We start from the raw sequence: 14,055 nt of genomic DNA on the forward strand, positions 1-14,055 counted from the left end.
TGACCTAACTTTGTTAGCAACTTCAAGCCATTAAATCAGAGGGGAGCTGCTGCAGCAAACTGCCTTTCTTCCTTCACTCACTGCTTAAGGGGCCGTGGCCTTGTTTTGAAACTCGTTTTACAGGAGAAAAGAGCCGACACTTGCTGGCCAGGTGACTAAGGCCAGGCTCCCACTAGGCATGTGGTCTTATGTAGCCAAGCCCTTCCCACAGCCCGGGAGGTGTCTGAAGTGTCACGGCCCTGTTTTACTCACAAGGATTCTGAGATTTAAGGGTAGCTTTGAATAACTTAGTCACTCTGCCAATAGAGACAGAGCTGGCGTTTGAACCTAGATCTGTCTTACCTCACTCTTCGTGTCTGAATAGAAGAATATCATTTTGAGCATTTACACCTGGATTTCCTGTTACTTGAGATCAGCTGGTCTCAGCTGGGAACTTTTTAGTAAGGGGTAGGTTTTTAGAGGGAGGTTTGGGGTCAGAAGGGTGATCATGTGCCCAGGTGTGTGTTGTGGGCAGCATTTCTCTGAAATATTGACCTTGTTTCAGTTCAGCAAACAAAATTAAGTTCCTGCCAGTGCCGGCTGCTGGACGCAGAGGATGTTGGATCTGCGCCAGGCCTTTCCGGGCGCATTAAGAGGTGGTTGTGAGAGGCTGCCTTCCTTTCTCTTCTGCTTCCCAACAGCCACACTCCTCATGCTTGGGAGGGGGTAGACATATACACTTCTACCCTCCCACCCCCACGCGGAATAACCTGCTGTGGGAAGCACATTATTTCTAGCTGTGGCCAAGTTTATGCCTCAGGCTTAAAAATCATCTCACACTCATTCTGTAACCAATTTCCCCTTCTCCTTTGGGCAAGTATGATTTTAGCAAAATTCTATTAATATAATTCAGTCTGTAGATTTTTAGATATATGTAGTTATGGAATTCAGCAGAACATTGGAGATTTGTTTCACAGTAGTAGCAATGATTCAGAAGCTTTGTTTCTGATGCGATTATGCTGAAAAATATTTTGCAGAAATAGTTTTTAAAGTTTAGTGTGTTCGTTTGTCTTTCCTTGAATGATGTGGACCGGATATTGAATTCTCGTGGACCGGATATTGAATTCTCACATCTCATGAGTGAAATGTTTGGTTCAGAAACAATTTTCTGTGTGTGTTCATTGCCACGACTCCTGGTAGATGCTTCGTAACGTTGATGGAGGACATTAGGCCGCTCCATAACTGCAGGTTTTTGTTTGAGTTGATGTTCGTCAGCATGCATTTATCTGCGTTACACAACCAGCGTTTAGTATCATTTATTCCTGTGCTTTTCAGACTTTTTTGACTCACATGGAATATATTGTATGCAGTGACCTCAATACGCGTGTGTTTCTGTCATTTTACTTTACACTCACAGATATTCACCTGTAGACACACACCCGACACAGGTGTTATATTGTAGAATAACACCTGCAGATACTCATGTGTAGACACACACACCTGACACAGGTATCATGTTATAGAATAACACCTACAGATACGTGTAGACACACACCTGACGCAGGTGTCATATTCTAGAATAAGACCAGTTCCTGCACATCTCACATGGCTGCAATGTCTTTTCTGATCTTTTCCTTTGTTCCTTTTTTCCCATTCCATTTTTTAAAATTACAGCACAGATTAATAATATAGCACCCTGTATAAATCTTTTTTTGTTAAGTATTTTTCTTTAATGTTTACTTATTATATTCCAGAATTAATGAAAAAGTATTTGATAAACTAGGAATAATAAAAATGTGGACAGATCTCATTAATTTGTATTATAATTGTTTTGTTAAGCCATCACATAGAAATTTGCATTTGCAAAACTGGAATCTCTTGTTTATAAAAGCTGAGTCAGCCAGGTGCAGTGCCTCATACCTGTAATCCCAGCACTTGGGAGACAGAGGCAGGAGGATCCCTTGAGTTCAGGAGTTTTAAGACCAACCTGGGCAACATAAGGAGACCCTGTCTCTACAAAAAATAAAAAAATTAGCTGGGCATGATGGTGAGGTGGTACGTACCTGTGGTCCCAGGTATTTGGGAGGGTTGAGGTGGGAAGATTGCTTGAGCCCAGGAGTTTGAGGCTATCGTGAGCTGTGATTGTGCCGCTGAACTCCAGCCTGGGCAAGAGAGCAAGACCCCATCTCAAAAAATTTTTTTCGAAATTTTTGAAAATGATTTTTTCAAATGGTGGTGGCATCCCAGTAAGATGATTTGAAAATCTAATTGGTTGTGATCCACGGTTTGAAAAAAATGGTTTAATTCCATTAAAAGCTAAAAACACCTTTTGTTGTTAAGAATTGTTTATCTAAAGCTACTACCAGTAGCGAGCATTTAGTGAATGCCTGCCATATGCAGCCCTTGGTAGGCAGGTGGTTCTCCCATGAAGACGCAAGCACAGACTGGTTAAGTACTTAGCCCAGAGTAGCCCAGACAGTCACGCTGGAGCTGGACTTTGCACCTGGTCGGTGTGGCACAGAGCTCATTCCTTAGCTGCTGTTGTGTGGTCTCAATCTTGCAGGACAGAGTGTGCATTCTGGTCTCATATTGTGTGGAAGGTGCCTCTGACTAAATTATCCTGATGATAGGACATGCAGCGTGGGCTTGGCGCGTCCATGCTAGGAATGTCCCTGTTATCACCATGGTGTCTGTCAGTTCACAAACTTGCACAAATCCAGCCAAGTGAGTGGAAAGTCACAGAATTTCTGGCTCTTTCCAGGTAGCTGGTGTCTCTGGGAACCTGGCCCCGGGCAGCCAGCCCGAGAAGGAGGGCCGGGCACACCAGTGCCTGGAGTGTGACCGCGCCTTCTCGTCGGCGGCCGTGCTGATGCACCATAGCAAGGAGGTGCACGGCCGGGAGCGCATCCATGGCTGCCCTGTGTGCAGGAAGGCCTTCAAGCGCGCCACGCACCTCAAGGTAGGCCTACCGTGCCGCAGCACAGCTGTGTACCCCCCAGGTGGCTAGAGATGCAGAGTCCAAGATTTAACACCGGCCGGGAATCCGGCATGTGTTTTTGAGGAAAAGCTCAAAAGATGTAGACTTAGTGTTGTTCTGGTTGTAAGCGGTCCGCTTGCTGTACAGATGGATTGCATGTTCACCTGCAACTCACAGTCAGTTTGCAACACAAGTTAAAATAACATTGCAATGCCCTCTCTCCCTTGTCAGACTGGCAGAAATGTGAACGTCTGTCAGCGCCCATTGTCGAGGCTGTCAGGAAACAGAGGCTGGCTCACATAATGGCTGTTGAGACTGTGGCTTGGTAGGACTTTCTGTAGGGGCATTGGGCGGCCCTAACAAATGCATGTGTGCCCACCCTGGGGACCAGCCCTGAAGATGCCCCTTCAGCCTCCCAAGGTTTAGCTGCGCACGCTTTCCACTGCAGCAGAGCCATCATTGCACAGTGGAGACCTGAGTGCCCGCATGTGGGAAGCAGAGGATGAGTTCTGGGACATCCCCACAGACAGTGCTATGCTACAGTGGGCAGGAGGCAGAATCCCAGCAGGGTGCTCTGATGTCCAGCCCAGGGCGCTGCGTCTTCTGTGTGAAGGGAATGGGGTGTGGAAGGGGTGGAACACAGAGGAGCGTGCAGCGCGGATGCCTAGCCAGCACCACTCTAGCCCAGCGGCCGTGGCCAGTGTCAGCACCCACATATCAAGACTGCATCTGTCCTTGGCAGAGTGGGATGAAAATGACACTTCTCCCAAAAACCTCATAACATGAGAAAAGCAGACAAATTCCAAGTGAGGGATAGCCTGCGAAATTTCTGACCAGCCTTGGCCAGGCCATGCGGAGGTCAGAGGCATGCCACGCCGGCCGGGAAGGAAAGCTGTGCTAAGACAGCTGGACCCTTGGGGTTCCTGTGTATGTTGGGGGGCAGGGATTGTTTGTGGCCTTCGTGTGTCTGTTGTCTTTTAATGAGTGTAGGACAAGAAGAAGGGAGAGTCCTACTCAAGGAATTCCTGTCCCAGGAACTGGAATCCTTGGATCCCTGTGACCAGGATGGCTGTTTTGGAGTGTGGAGTAGAGCACACGGACATTGGGTGTATTGCAGGCCAGTGGTGTCAGTGGTGATGGCCCTGTCCTGTCTGAGCTGGGAAGCCCGGGGCCCCACCTGTGGCGCTTGCTGTGGCTCCTCTCCCCGGTCCCTCCAGGGGCTGGTGAGCCCCGAGTCCCTCACGCCTCCCTCTTTGTGCCTGAAGGAAGCCTGTTGCTTGGCTGCTTGGGTTCTTTTTTATTTTTAATTTTTTTTACTTTCACTTTAGGTTCAGAGGTGCATGTGCAGGTTTGTTATATAGGTAAACTCAGGTCACAGGGGATTGTTGTACAGATTATTTCATCACCCTGGTACTAAGCTAGGTAGCCAATACTTTTACATGCTCCTCTCCCTCCTCCCTCAAGGAGGCCCCAGTGTGTATGAGTTGCTTCTCTCTATGGATCCATGTGTTCTCACCATTTAGCTCCCACTTATCAGTGAGAACATGTGATACTTGGTTTTCTGTTTCAAGATGGATTGAAGACTGAAATGTGAAACCCACAACTCTAAAAACCCTGGAAGACAACCTAGACAATACCATTCTGGAGAGAGGAACAGGCAAAGATGTCATGACAAAGATGCCAAAAGCAATTGCAACACAAGCCAATGTTGGTAAATGGGATCCAGTTAAACTTAAGAGCTTCTGCACAGCAAAATAAACTATCAACAGGACTCTTTCTTTTGAAACCTTCTGGTGAATCTCCCTGCCCCAGGACTGCATTAGCATCCTCTGGTGCAGCGAGCTGACGGCCATGCTGGCGGCTCTGCTGAGTCCCCACCAACTTCAGGGCACAACCCCTCCCCTTCTTAAAACTTCACACCTCCCTTGTAGCAGAGCCAGGCCGACAGCTGTGTTGCAGTAAGAACGATATTAACTCCAGCTGATTGCAAACTTATTTTATGATGAAATTCTTTCTTGAGGAACATTTGCCATTGTCTCAGAGAGCACTTTCTAGGGAGAACTAGGTTTACAGTAACCTGTGCCGCAGGGTAAGCCTAACTCCTCCCTTTGAGGAGTGCAGCTCGTCGATATTTCTTTTAAAGTCAGCAGCATAGAGTGGCAGCCGCATGTACTGTTACCACTGCAGGAAGTTTCTCTCTCTGGGGTCAGAGAAACAGAAGCCAAGGTTATAAAAGCTTTCCTTTCCGTCCCACCAGACACTCTGTTCCCCCGCGGACTCTCTCTGTCCTCCTTTCAGTTTAGCAAACAGTGAGTGCCTACTGTATGCAAAGAAGGTGGTCCCAGAAACAGGTGGCTCCATCCTCAGGAAGCTTAGTGCTCAGTGTGACTGACTGTAGTTACATCCAACGCGGACCGGGTGGGAACCCCAGACGGAGTGGGCGAGGAATGCCCTCTAGCTGTTGATGGTGATTGGTGTCGTCAGGGGTGGTGTCGTCACTGGTCAGGCCTCACCTGCAGTCCTGGCTCTGCCTGGTCTGCCGTCCTGGGGAGGCTCCCGCACTCACCTCCCGAGTTTGTTTTTCCCACCCTGCTGCTTTCATTACATCCACCTCCCAGGCTGTGCTGGGCCTTGAGCAATGTGACGTCTGCAACTGGAACACAGGCAGTCACATTGAACACACACAGGAAGCATGTACTTTTCCATGACTCCTGCCTTACAGGGTAGAGGTTAGGTCTAAAGACTCTGGAGTTCTATCAGGATAGTTATTGTGCTTGTGCAATTTTGGAAAATAACCACGTTGCACATCCTCAGGTGCCTGCAAGGGCAGCAGCTGTCAGATCTTTGAGAAATTTGTGGTCACGTGAATGTAGTATCTCTGGCAAGTTGCCAGTCACAACGTGAGAAGGGAACAGTTTCCTCTTGGCTTTAGAAGCCTCCAGAGCCACCGTGAGGCAGTTGTCATATCACCAGGAGAATGCACTTCGGAATCACAGGCATTCCGCGAGGACTCGTGGGTGAGAGTCACTGAACACGTCCAGCTGGGTGCCGCAGGACCTCGGGCCACAACCTATGGGTGGCCTCGGGCCGTGACATTTGGGTGGACTCTTGTGTGAAACGGGGACAGGATCCCCCACAGCCAACGGAGAGAGCTCACCTGGACTCCTGCACTAGGCTCGTGGCTTGATGCCCTTGGTCTCAGTTAAAGCTGATGAAGGAGATATTTCTACCCCGATTTGGGACACAGATGTGGCCAAGCCATATAACTAGCAGGCGGTAAAGCTCAGATGGGGACCGGAGTCTCCCCGAGAAGCCCCAAGCCCATCACCCTGTTGTCACTACCAATGGATAAAGTCCTTAAGAACACAAATCACAGATTAGCCTTTAATTTTGTCCTTGTTACTGACTTGAACTTTGTAGTCATTTACTTCCTCTTGTTTCTGGTTGCGAAAGCTCCGTTTTGATCTCGTTTCTTGGTTTCTGTGTGTTGTCTCCCAGGAGCACATGCAGACACACCAGGCCGGCCCCTCTTTGAGCTCCCAGAAGCCAAGAGTGTTTAAATGTGACACTTGTGAGAAGGCGTTTGCCAAACCAAGCCAGCTGGAGCGCCACAGCCGCATCCACACAGGTAACAGGGAGGGATGCGCTTTTGTTTCCTTACTCTTTGAAGTAGACACCATGGGCGAGAAAACAGAATTCCACCTGTACAATATTCGCAAGCGATGGAATGCTTTATTTATAAAGCAAGGTCTACATGTTCCATTTTCCCTGAGTTTTGACCTATTTATCATCTTAACTAACTTTTCACATGGAAGATTTTGCTGCTTACATTATGACCGTAGGAAACAGAAGCGTCACGCAAGGCTCCTGTGCCGTGTCTGGGATGTTGACCACATCACGTCCCTCCTTCCCTCCTGCTAGAGCAAACCGGCAGCCCCCAGTGCCTGGGTCCCATGTCCTCATGTCACTGGGGAACTTAATTTTTAATCTTCCTCTTCTATCTTAAAACATTTTTTCTCTACTGGCTTTTCCTACACCACCTAAATCTGCTCAAACTTTTTGTCTTAGAGAACAAAAAACACACAGAACAAAGAAACAAGCTCTCCCATCTCTCTGCCTCTTGACTGGTACATGATAGCTCTGTGTCAGCCCTTCTGTCTCCGCCCTGGCCTGACAAGACATCATCCCATGCTCATTTTTGTCATGATCATCTGACGACTCACCGTGGGTCTGGGGTTCCACAGGCGGCATCCACCATGGCCCTTCCATGGCTCTCTGATCCCTCTGCCCCATCTGCTGGGGGTTGTTAGGACCTGGCCGGGATCCCTCTGGTCTCCCCATGGCTCCTCCAGCCTTTGGTTCAGACAACAGCCAGGCTGAAAGCCTAAGAGAAAAGAGGAACATTCAGTCCCTCTTGTTCATACCTCAGGGTAGAGCCCAGGCATCCACTATCCTCTTCTTAGAGACATTGACATGTGCCATTTTCTGTACAGGGGAGCGGCCGTTCCATTGCACGCTTTGTGAGAAAGCCTTCAACCAGAAGAGCGCACTGCAGGTGCACATGAAGAAGCACACGGGGGAGCGGCCCTACAAGTGTGCCTACTGCGTCATGGGCTTCACGCAGAAGAGCAACATGAAGCTGCACATGAAGCGGGCGCACAGCTATGCTGGTGAGAACACTGCACCTGGGAGTGCGTACACTTCGGTGGCCTGCGAGGCACCCTGTGTTTCGCATACATTGTTTCCTTCAGTTCACACGGTGATTGTGCATTGCACGTGGTACAGCCTCAGTTGTGTGGACTGGAAACCTGTGCTTTATTTTATTTTATTTGTTTATTTCCATAGGTTATTGGGGGAACAGGTAGTGTTTGGTTACATGAGTAAGCTCTTCAGTGATGATTTGTGAGATTTTGGTGCACTCATCACCCAAGCAGTATACATTGCACCCTATTTATAGGTCTTTCATCCCTCAATCCCTTCCCATCCTTTCCCCATGAGTCCCCAAAGTCCATTGTGTCACTTTCATGCCTTTGTATCCTCATAGCTTATCTCCCACTTACGAGTGAGAACATATGATGTTTGGTTTTCCATTCCTGTGTTACTTCGCTTAGAATAATGGCCTCCAGTCTCATCCAGGTCATTGCAAATGCCATTAATTAATTCCTTTTTTTTTTGGCTGAGTAGTATTCCATTGTGTATATATACCACAGTTTCTTTATCCACTTGTTGATTTATGGGCATTTGGGTTGGTTCCCCATTTTTGCAGTTGCGAATTGTGCTGCTATAAACATGCGTGTGCAGGTGTCTTTTTCATACAATGACTTATTTTCCTCTGGGTAGATACCCAGTAGTGGGATTGCTGGGTCAAATGGTAGTTCTATTTTTAGTTCTTTAAGGAATCTCTACACTTTTTTAAAACTGGTGACTGTGCTAGTTTACATTCCCACCAGCAGTGTAGAAGTGTTCCCTGTTAACCACATCCATGTTAGCATGTACTGTTTTTTTGTTTTTTGATTATGGCCATTCTTGCAGGAGTAAGGTGGTATCACATTGTGGTTTTGATATGCATTTGCCTGATCATTAGTGATGTTGAGTGTTTTTTCATATGTTTGCTGGCCATTTGTATATCTTCTTTTGAGAATTGTCTATTCATATCCTTAGCCCACTTTCTGATGGGATTGTTTGTTTTTTTCTTACTGATTAGTTTGAATTTGTTGTAGATTCTGGATATTAGTCCTTTGTCAGATGTATAGATTGTGAAGATTTTCTCCCACTCTGTGGGTTGTCTGTTTACTCTGCTGACTGTTCCTTTTGCCATGCAAAAGCTCTTTAGTGTAATGAAGTCCCAGCTATTTATCCTTGTTTTTATTGCATTCACTTTTGTGTTCTTGGTCCTTGCCTAAGCCAATGTCTAGAAGGGTTTTTCCAATGTTATCTTCTAGAATTTTTATAGTTTCAGGTCTTAGACTGTTTTTTTATCCATCTTGAGCTGATTTTTGTATAAGGTGAGAGATGAGGGTCCACTTTCATTCTCCTACATGTGGCTCGCCAATTATCCCAGCACCGTTTGTTGAAAAGGGTGTCCTTTCCCCATTTTATGTTTTTGTTTGCCTTGTTGAGGATCCCTTGGCTATAAGTATTTGCGTTTATTTCTGGGTTCTCTATTCAGTTCCATTGGTCTGTGTGCCTATTTTTATACCAGTACCATGCTATTTTGGTGACTGACCTTATAGTATAGTTTGAAATCAGGTAATGTGATGCCTCCAGATTTGTTCTTTTTGCTTAGTCTTACTTTGGCTATGTGAGCTCTTTTAAAATTCCATATCAATTTTAGAATTGTTTTTTCTAATTCTGTGAAGAATGATGTTGGTATTTTGATGGGAATTGTGTTGAATTTGTAGATTGCTTTTGGCAGTATGGCCATTTTCACAATATTGATTTACCCAACCATGAGCATGGGATGTGTTTCCATTTGTTTGTGTCATCTGTGATTTCTTTCAGCAGTGTTTTGTAGTTTTCCTTGTGGAGGTCTTTTACGTTCTTGGTTAGGTGTATTCCTAAGGTTTTTTTTTGGTTTGTTTTTGTTTTGTTTTGTTTTTTCCAGCTATTGTAAAAGGGGTTGAGTTCTTGATTTCTCAGCTTAGTTGCTGTTGGTGTATAGAAGAGCTACGATTTCTGTACATTAATTTTTTATCTGGAAACTTTGCTGAATTCTTTTATCAGTTCTAGGAGCTTTCTGGAAGAGTCTTTTGGGTTTTCTAGGTAAACAATCACATCGTCAGCAAACAGTGATAGTTTGACTTCCTCTTTACTGATTTGGATGCGCTTGATTTCCTTCTCTTTTCTGATTGCTCTGGCTAGGACTTCCACTGCTATGTTGAAGAGGAGTGGTGAGAGTGTGCATCCTTGTCTTGTTTCAGTTCTCAGAGGGAATGCTTTTAACTTTTCATCATTCAGTATTACGTTGGCTGTGGGCTTGTCATAGATGGCTTTTATTATTGAGGTATGTCCCTTGTATGCTGGTTTTCCTGGGAGTTTTAATCATAAAGTGATGCTGGATTTTGTCTCATGCTTTTTCTGCATCTGTAGAAATGATCATCTGATTTTTGTTTTTAATTCTGTTTATGTGGTGTATCACATTTATCGACTTGTGTATATTTAACCATTCCTGCATCCCTGGTATGAAACCCACTTGATCATATGGTGGAGAATCTTTTTGATATGTGTTGGATTTGGTTAGCTAGTATTTTGTTAAGGATTTTAGCATCTGTGTTCATCAGGGATAATGGTCTGTAGTTTTCTTTTTTGGTTATGTCCTTTCTTGGTTTCAGTATTTGGGTGATACTGGCTCCAGAGAATGATTTAGGGAGGGTTCTCTTTTCCTCTGTCTTGTGGAATTGGTACCAATTCTCCTTTGAATGCCTGGTAGAATTCTGCTGTGAATTCATCTGGTCATGGACTTTTTTTTGTTGGTAGTTTTTAAATTACCATTTCAATCTTGCTGCTTGTTAGTGGTCTGCTCAGGGTATCTGGTTCTTCCTGATTTAAGCTAGGAGGGTTGTATCTTTCCAGGAATGTGTCCATCTCTTCTAGGTTTTCTAGTTTATGTGTGTAAAGGTGTTCATAGTAGCCTTGAGTGATCTTTTTTTTTTTTTGAGACGGAGTCTCGCTCTGTCACCCAGGCTGGAGTGCAGTGGCGTGATCTCAGCTCACTGCAAGCTCCGCCTCCCGGGTTCACGCCATTCTCCTGCCTCAGCCTTCTGAGCAGCTGGGACTACAGGCGCCTGCCACTGCGCCCGGTTAATTTTTTTGTATTTTTAGTAGAGATGGGGTTTCACCGTGTTAGTCAGGATGGTGTCCATCTCCTGACCTCTTGATCCGCCCACCTTGGCCTCCCAAAGTGCTGGGATTACAGGCGTGAGCCACCGCGCCTGGCCTGAGTGATCTTTTATATTCCGTGGTGTCAGTTGTGGTATCTCCCGTTTTGCTTCTTACTGAGCTTATTTGGATTTCCTCTCTTCTTAATCTTGCTAATGGTCTATCAGTTTTATTTATCTTTTCATGGAACCAGCTTTTTGTTTCATTTTATCTTTTGTTTGTTTCAATTTCATTTAGTTCTGCTCTGGTCTTTCTTTTCTTCTGCTGGGTTTGGTTTTGGTTTATTCTTATTTCTCTAGTTCCTTGAGGTGTGACCGTAGATTGTCTGTGTGTGCTCTTTCAGGCTTGATGTAGACATTTAGGGCGATGAACTTTCCTCCTAGCACTGCCTTTGCTGTATCCCAGAGGTTATGATAGGTTGTGTCACTATTGTCGTTCAGTTCGAATAATTTTTTAATTTCTATCTTGATTTCATTTTTCACCCAGTGATCATTCAGGAGCAGGTTATTGAATTTTCGTATATTTACATGGTTTCGAAGGTTCCTTTTGGAATTTATTTCCAGTTTTATTCCACCATGGTCTAAGAGAGTGCTTGATACAATTTCCATTTTCTTAAATTTATTGAGGCTCATTTTGTGGCTTATCATATGGTCTGTCTTGGAGAAGGTTCCATGTGCTGTTGAATACAATGTGTATTCTGCAATTGTTGGATGGAATGTTTTATATATATATATATCTGTTAAGTCAGTTTGTTCCAGGGTATAGTTTAAATCCATTGTTTCTTTTTTGACTTTCTGTCTTGATGAACTGTCTAGTGCTGTCAGTGAAATATTGAAGTATCCCACTATTATTGTGTTGCTGTCTATCTCATTTCTTAGATCTATTAGTAATTGTTTTATAAATTTGGGAGTTTCAGTGTTAGGGACATGTATGTTTAGGATTGTGGTATTTTCCTGTTGGACAAGGCCTTTTATCATTATATAATGTCCCTCTGCTTTTTTAGCTGCTGTTGCTGATGACATCGTGGCTAAGCACTGATCTTTTTGCAATGAATTTCCCAGGTGTTGTTTGTGCTTCTTGTGTTTGGATGTCTAGGTCTAGCAAGGCCGGGGAAGTTTTCCTCGATTATTCCCCCAAATATGTTTTCCAAACTTTTACATTTCTCTTCTTCCTCAGGAATGCCGATTATTCTTAGGTTTGGTCGTTTAACATAATCCCCAGACTTCTTGGAGGCTTTGTTCATATTTTCTTCTTCTTTTTCCTTTGTCTTTGCTGGATTAGGTTAATTCGAAGACCTTGTCTTCGAGCTCTGAATTTCTTTCTTCTACTTGTTCTGTTCTATTGCTGAGACTTTTCAGAGCATTTTGCATTTCTATGTCTATTGTTTCCTGAAGTTTTCCTTGTTTTTTTATTTATGCTATCAATTTCATTGAATATTTCTCCCTTCACCTCTTGTATTGTTTTTTTATTTCCTTACCTTTGGCTACACCTTTCTCTAGTGCCTTCCTGATTAGCTTAATAACTAACTTCCTGAATTGTTTTTCAGGTAAATTGGGGATTTCTTCTTGGTTTGGATCCATTGCTGGTGAGCTAGTGTGATTTTTGGGGGGTGTCAAAGAGCCTTGTTTTGTCATATTACCAGAGTTGGTTTTCTGGTTCCTTTTCATTTCAGTAGGCTCTGTCAGAGGGAGGGTCTAGGGCTGACGGCTGTTGTTCAGATTCTTTGGTCCTACACAGTGTTCTCTTGATGTAGTACTGTCCACCTTTTCCTGTGGCTGTAGCTCCCTGAGAACAGCTGTAGTGATTGTTACCTTTCTTCTTGGTCTAGTCGCCCAGCAAGTCCACCCGGCTCCAGGCTGGTACTGGGGGTTGTCTGCACAGAGTCCTGTGATGTGAACCATCTGTGGTCTCTCATCTGTGGATACTGGCGCCTGTTCCGGTGGAGGTGGCAGGGGGGTGAGATGGACTCTGTGACGGTTCTTAGCTTTGGTGGTTTAATGCTCTATTTTTGCGCTGGTTGGCCTCCTGCCGGGAAGTGGTGCTTTCCAGAGCGCATCAGCTATGGTAGTATAGGGAGGAACAGGCAGTGGGCGGGGCCCTAGACCTCCCAAGAATATCTGCCCTTTGTCTTCCACTACCAGAGTGGGTAGAGAAGGACCACTGGGTGGGGGCTGGGCTATGCGTGTCTGAGCTCAGACTCTCCTTGGGCGGGTCTTGCTGTGGCGGAGTATTTGAGGTGTCTCCTGGGTCCTGCAGGAGCAATCCACTTCCTTCAGAGAGTCTGTGGTTTCTCTCAGGTTTCCTGATTTATTCCCCTAGTTGTTCTGGGGCAAAAATTCAGTGCGAGCCTCCACATGCTGCTCTGTCCCTGAGTCTAGTCCCGCCTCCCATCCACCATGATCTCTGGAAGCCCGTGCTTTTGTTACTTTAATACTTAGTGTATGCAGTTGTTGAAGCTGGCTATGGACTGCCCCTTTCTCACACACACACACACACACACACACACACACAAATTTGATTAGATCAAATTTATGATACATTTTGGCAAGGACGCAGAAATTTATTGGAGTAAAATGGCAGCCCAGAACCTGAGCAAGCACAGCATTTCTGAGCAGCTGGTTTCTCTCTGGACAGAGCTTTCTGTAGGGGCTCTCAGCACCTGGGCAGTCAGAGGCCCAGAATAGCATCTCTGTCTGTCTTCACAGCGTGTCTGGAAGCCCCTTTTCCTGCAGCATGCAGTTCAGGTACTATCTCGGTGCTCAGGGGCACAGAGCAAACAGAATCTGCACCAACTGCTCCTGTCTGCATCCTGTTGACCTGGCACAGACAACATGTGGGCTTTGGTTTCTCTCTTGATTTGCTAACGTTCACGCCCTTCAGGGTATGAATATTGGGGTGTGATCCTACTGCCTGTCTGTCTCTTGTTTATCTTTGCTTCCTACACAGAATCTAGCAGTACCATCCATCTCTGAGGAAGGAATGACAACAAATGACCTAGAGTAGGTTTCAGAGGGTGGCAGTAGCCGTGCAAGGAGCTAGAAATGTTAAAGTCGGAGTAGACCCCTTGGGGTGCTTCATGCATTTTGCGGGTGTGATTTGGTTGTTGGAGGTGGTGCTCCGTGAGATCTGTGGTTTGGTTGTTGGAGGTGATGTGATTCGTGAGATTTGTGATTTGGTTGTTGGAGGTGGTGTGATTCGTGAGATTTGTGATTTGGTTGTTG

The 14,055-nt window shown here is 45.4% G+C and overlaps 1 protein-coding gene across 1 annotated transcript in view; it reads left to right on the forward strand.

Moving 5' to 3' along the window:
- Window positions 1-14,055, forward strand: part of ZNF236 (zinc finger protein 236) — a 134,129-nt gene that overhangs the window by 114,767 nt on the left and 5,307 nt on the right. The window contains exons 29-31 of the mRNA XM_031658648.1: window positions 2,741-2,938; window positions 6,455-6,584; window positions 7,450-7,626. Coding sequence (XP_031514508.1) covers window positions 2,741-2,938; window positions 6,455-6,584; window positions 7,450-7,626 — 505 coding nt within the window. The remainder of the gene's footprint in view (window positions 1-2,740; window positions 2,939-6,454; window positions 6,585-7,449; window positions 7,627-14,055) is intronic.

The sequence above is a fragment of the Papio anubis genome, chromosome 19, assembly GCF_008728515.1.
Source record: "Papio anubis isolate 15944 chromosome 19, Panubis1.0, whole genome shotgun sequence".
NCBI lineage: Eukaryota > Metazoa > Chordata > Mammalia > Primates > Cercopithecidae > Papio > Papio anubis.